The 6,000-nt window shown below is 40.6% G+C and overlaps 1 protein-coding gene across 6 annotated transcripts in view; it reads right to left on the reverse strand.

Moving 5' to 3' along the window:
• The window catches only part of By (focal adhesion protein tensin), a 215,089-nt gene extending 213,128 nt beyond the window's left edge, over nucleotides 1-1,961 (reverse strand). For 4 of the 6 annotated variants that reach the window (XM_076777976.1, XM_076777983.1, XM_076777978.1 and 1 more), the window contains exon 1: nucleotides 1,736-1,960. In XM_076777976.1, coding sequence (XP_076634091.1) covers nucleotides 1,736-1,828 — 93 coding nt within the window. In that variant the 5' untranslated portion in view covers nucleotides 1,829-1,960. Of the gene's footprint in view, nucleotides 1-1,735 lie in introns of all 6 variants that reach the window. The other 2 variants (XM_076777972.1, XM_076777982.1) reach the window with 2 other exon arrangements.
• Nucleotides 1,962-6,000: the final 4,039 nt, after the last annotated feature.

The following is a 6,000-nucleotide window of genomic DNA, read 5'->3' on the forward strand; positions in this document are numbered from 1 at the left end:
CATAACTTGTTATTTAATTTTGCTTACTTCGTTCCATTGAAAACATTTTTTATCGTTTGAATGTATTATCGTAGATATATAAAATGACACGTATGTATGTCATGTACAATTCAGCAGTCAAATACTATTACGATTACTTGCAATAGCAGTACAGAAAGGAAACCAGTTTAAAGTCATATTTACAGACACCTTTTTGGACTCATGTTTCCTTATGTATAATTATAAAAGCAAAATTTATGAAGTACATCGAAACGAACAACAAAAGATACAGGCAAAACAGCTACGTTGCGTATGTTCGTTATTCAGAATATGCATTTAATTAAGCTGTGAATAATGAATGGACATATGATTTAAATAATTTCGCTAAAAGCTGCAATAATTTAGCCAAAAAGCCACACGAAGCTTGCGAACCACAAATTACCGACCACTGTTATAGAATATCTTTCTCTTGTTAAAACATTCCTTCTTTTTTATTCGATATTATTTAGTGTATAATATTTCCAACATGAAATCGTAGATTATCGATTATATAAATCCTGCGAGGTTTATATTTTCTACAGATTTTGATATAGCAAAATATTCCATTAAAAAAAAACATTTCAGCTGTACTTTTTAAATGGTCAGAAAAAATATATTTCCACGTATATACCAACGCTTTCCATTAACAATTTTATCTACATTCACTCAGAGCAGAGCTATACATATATAGTATATAGGGTTCAACCAATATTCGCACTCACCCCGTGCAGTGACCATTCAATCATTCGCTACGTACAAAATTGCAAAATAATATTTACGTCACCCGTTTTAACTATATAATATCGTCACGACTAAAAGGATTCTGTTCCATTTTGTTTTCCTTTGTTCCGTACTAAAAGGGTTTGATTCTTGTTACGCTAAACACAGTAAAATATTGTTACTACATTGTTGCATATAAAATAACCGAATCCTTAATAAACTCAATGCCTATTGTACAGCAAATCCAATACACTCGATACGTAGGTATATACGTTTATATCTTTATCAAGTTCAGGCATCTTATTCTCGGTATAATAAATAAAACTAACCATAGATTCTCTAATAACGTTTTGTGTCTTATTAAGTTGGAAGATTTACAGACCCAACGATTACTCAAATTTGGCATGTGACCCAGAAATCACATTCCAATATGCTTAGGGTTTAGGGTCCTTTAAACTTCGCCTCATCGATCATAGACATCTCCCAAGGACCATACCTGTCACCATTCCGATAAACAAAAATGTCCCATTAAAAAAAATATTGTATCTGCACTCGAATAATCAGAAACAGACTTCGTTTGAGTTACAACTATGAAATCGGTCCAGTTCCTACGCTCACCCCTCCATTTCCATTCAATTATTCCGCGTACGAGATTGCAAGCTTAATATTTACGTCACTCGTCGTTCCAAATATACCAACGCCGTTTAAGTGGACGAGCTTGTACGGCAGGATTTAGTGGCGAGCATAATCGTGCCAATAAAGTCGAAGAACGGCCGTAAAAGTCGTCCGCCGCGCGCTAGAGTCCCATCGGAGCTTCTTCTCGAGAAGTTGATCGCGAAAGGAAAAAGTATTGATAGCAACGAATCGCCGGGGCCATGTGCGCTGCCGCGATACACCAAACAGTATTAACGTCGATCTTTCGACGTGGACCACTTAACCCCGTTCCAGGAGCAGCAAGAAAAATTCGTAGCCGAAGAAAAACCGAAGAGGAACTTACCTTGACGAGCAGGTGAATCGGCGGGCTGACGCTGAGTGGTTTGCCTCTTCTGGCGTTTCCGCCTCCGCCACCCAAGCACTTTATCCACGGCATTCCTCGAGTGTTTTCTCGCCTCTTCGTTGCCGTCTTGATCTCCACACTCTCCTCGCTGCTCTTCGTCCTCTTTCTGGCCCGCTCCTTCCGTGAATCCTTCAAGGCGCCCGCTGATTTCCGCTTCTATTCGCAATGCTCGTTCGCGACCGCCGCATCTCCGCCCGAGTCGTTCCCACGATACTTCTTCACCATCCCCTGGGTCGCGAGCACGGGGTGGATTCCCTCCGAATCGTCCAACTTTCGAAAGCGTTTCGGAGTCCTCGTGAAATCCTCGCGCACCACTCTTCGTTAACCCTCTATTCTCGAGATTCCTCCGGCGAGAGGATCTTTCGGATTTCACAGGTTTCCCAGCGATCTCAAGGCTCTTGAAAACTCGTGTCGCTGACTCTCGTGGACGGTCCCGCGTGTCCAGATGAGATTTCACATCAAGAGAGACAGAGAGAATTTAATTGCACGAGTGGTCACAGACACCGAGGATGACTTCCGGGCTGTCCCTGGTCCCGCATGGTCGCGTTCAATTAAGGCCGAGGCTCTCCGCGAGGTTTCGCGGTGTCCCGAGCTCGTACAACGAGAAACAAAACACGAAAAGTATCGGTCGTTTTCGCGTCCTCTGGCTTTTCCTCGCGTCGACGTGCACACGAGCAACGACGTCCTCTCTCGCGCGCGGCTCCCGCGACACTGGCGGCCGTCGACTTCGCTATCGTCGATTTTATACGCGCCTTGACAGTCCGGGTCACCGCGTCCCTTATCTACGCTCGAAGACTCTTCGGCGTCGGGGCCACCCCTTCGCGGATCCCGCACGTTCCGCGACGCTTTTCCAAGAATTTTTCCTACAGATCAACGTTCGATCGAGTACCGACGTTCCCGATACTTCTTTTCGATCGCGCGATCGACTTTCTCCGGGTCGGTACACGAACAATCGTGCGACGATTTCTATCGACGTACGAGCCTCGATTCGATCGACAGCATTGGCGAACTTTTTTTTAGCGAAAGAAAACTGAGTCGCAGTCAACTTTGAACATTTTTTAAATATCGATCTCTTCAGTTACGTGCGATTTCCCTTGGACGATCTTAGAGCAACGCGTTTCTAGGATGGAGGGAGATCGAGTTTCGTGGGAACCGATTACGCGATAGGTGAGAGAATTAATGTGCGCGCGTGTCGGGGCGTCTGGATTTTACGAGCGTCGTGTTTTCTCGACCAGCTCGACCCGCGGTCTGCCGTCGACTGACAGAAAATACCAGCCGGGACCCCGAAGAGCGCTCTACGGGCCGACAGAGGGGCGGAAGGAATCGACAATCCGTGTCGAAACGCAGCTCGGCTCTCCGCATCTGCGCCTTCGCTGCTCTTTTAACCGATCGCCTCGTCTTGATTCTCGCCAGGATTGCAAGAATGATCGATCGAAGCTTTTTCGGCTTGTTTTGGCTTCGCCGAGAATGTTTCCGGTCCACGCAAAATACGTGGTAGCTCGCATTGGGCATCGTTCGAGAACTTTGCCTTTTCAATGTTGACATGTTTTTTGACAGGTTGCTATCTAGGATTAGTAAAATCTTTGTACAAGGTTCTTCGAAAGTCTAATATAATAATCTAAATCGATACGTTGGTTATAGATGAAGAGTAAGTAATTTTATTACTAAGAATGTTTCATAAACCAAAACGACTGTTTGTCTATTGCTATAAACGATTGTACCCTTTGCATACGTAAGAGAGAATATGAGAAGCATGAACGTGAGGTGAAAGAACAAGTATGGTAAGTACATAGAAAGTTATGTAATCTATAACGAAACGTAACGTGTCGTAAAATAAATTTACGACTAAATTCCCAATAATACATTTAAAAATATAACATCATTAAGGCATGTGCCAACGTTATTGGTGCTACTACCTCGATCTAAGTTAATATACTGTTCAATTTTGTGAAACTCTATATTGCTAAAATTTTAATTTTCCTCGAACATCTAACAAGTGTGTTAAATTTAACGTGTATAATTTATTAACTCAGAGATTATCTTAATTAAGAACGTATGGTCTATAAATTTTTTACGCAGAAGGTTAGAGTAGCGTTTGTTAATAATCATGAGATAGTAGTTTCCTAATACGGTCAGGCGTGAAATTGTAAAAACTGGTATTGAATTCATTAGAGTTGCATTTGATATTGAATAGTACGGCGAAACCACATAAATGAAGCAGATTCAAGGTATAGCAATACGAGAGTATTGTAGAAAATGTTCAGCGTGTCCGGATTGCGGAAATGTATAACTGAATACATAAGCAAACCTAACGATTTGGAGGAAACGTTACATTTGCAATTCCAATGTTCAGTAATTGTTAATTTAAATGAGAAAACAAGGTCAAAATCACAAAGAGCGTATACTGTTATAACTATGACAGTCTAAATTGTAAAACGTAATTATAAAAACATGTTTATGTAGAGAATTTAGAAACAATGGAGTCTCGACATATTTTCTCGAACTGTTATAAATGTTGCTATAAAAAAATGTAAAATTTTTCGCACGATATAATTTAAAACATTAATCGTTAAGCTAATTATCCCGTGTTTTTTTTATAATTCACTTTCGTCGAACAATGAACTATGTCTAGATTAATTTTGGAAACTCTTCCCGAACTTGTATCTTATCGTTCTCGACTTGTGCAAATTTGTAACATTTATGCAAGAAAATAGATCATGTGACAACTCATGCGTTAACACGATCGATGGAGGCACATTTACTGACGCCATCCTTTTGTTGGCTTTGCGATGGTAACCTATTTACTTTTTCAGATCTATTCCATTCCGTGATCTAACTATATCAAATATTTAAATTAAAAATAATATATGAGCAACGATCGCCGCGACATTTGTCAACAAAATAAATATTCAGTTCTCTAATCTGTACTAATGTTTATTCTTTTCTCAAATTCCCATCATCCATTGCTCATCGACGCGTTTACTTTGCCCATCTCGAGTCTATCCCTGAACCAATGTCCGCGTCTCACGGTACACTTGTCAGTAAGTATCGTGTAACAGGTAGATGAAAAAAATGACCGACCATCCTGGACGATGGCAAATTACATTACCAGGTGAAACAGAATGCGTTGGGGCAGCGTGCGTCGTACAAGCCGAGTATCAACGAGAAAACGTGTTTACATATCGTCGTGGCGTAGTAGCCTGCGGATCTTTTACGACGGGAGCCCATAAAACCAGTGCCGTACCCACGTGTATTTGCACGAGTCTGGCGGGACGTCAGACGATGATCGAGCGGAAGTCAAGGTAACAAGAACGCGCAACGCAGAAGCCGTTCTCGATCTCTGGACCCGTCGATACGGCGCGCATACGTGAAATTTTAACGCGTATTACGCAACTCCTTACTACCTTGACGATGCTATTAAAAAAATTAGCGACAATATAAACAACAAACAAACGCAATATGATAACAAAACGTACAAACACTTCCACGCAATCCAGACCACATGACATCAAAATTCAATGACTCTAAAAAACTGGTGCAACGATTTGATTGTTTGGCTTTAAAAGGTTACACGTCTTAAAATCATATCAACCTTTCACAATTCTTTTTTTAAGAGATTCGTATCACGCAACTATTAAAAGATGCAAAATCGCGGTACTGAAAAACTAAAATTTTTTTCGATTCTACATAAAACCTGTTAGCCAAGTATGTAGGATTTTTTAAAATATTTATTTTTGTAGAAAATGGTACGTGTTTGAAAGGATAATATCAATTTTTGGAGCGTTTTATTATTTAAAAGTTTACCCATACAATTTTACCTCGAAATTCAGAGAAATAACGTAGTCATCGAACATTTTCGAGAATGTGTCAAATTATTCATACCGTCCGGTAGTTTTTAACGGGTTTTTCTCGAAACCATGTTACTCGGAACTGTCGACACGATGTCTGGGGAATTACCGAACCGATCGATTTGAAATTCCGCAGTTTTTAGTTCAATTTAAAAAATTGGAATAGTATCGACGTTCCTTTCTAAAACTAATTTTCTGAAACTATGTCTCTGAAATCGAGCAACAAAAATAACGGTCGATTCGAGATTGATTTACCCTTTCGGAAACTGCTATTTATATTCTGTAGAACGATCGAGCGCGCGTAAGTTTAATTCCCCCAATGTTCGTTTGTACATTTTGACCCCCCTCCCACCTCGC

The sequence above is a fragment of the Colletes latitarsis genome, chromosome 11 (assembly GCF_051014445.1).
Source record: "Colletes latitarsis isolate SP2378_abdomen chromosome 11, iyColLati1, whole genome shotgun sequence".
Taxonomy (NCBI): Eukaryota; Metazoa; Arthropoda; class Insecta; order Hymenoptera; family Colletidae; genus Colletes; species Colletes latitarsis.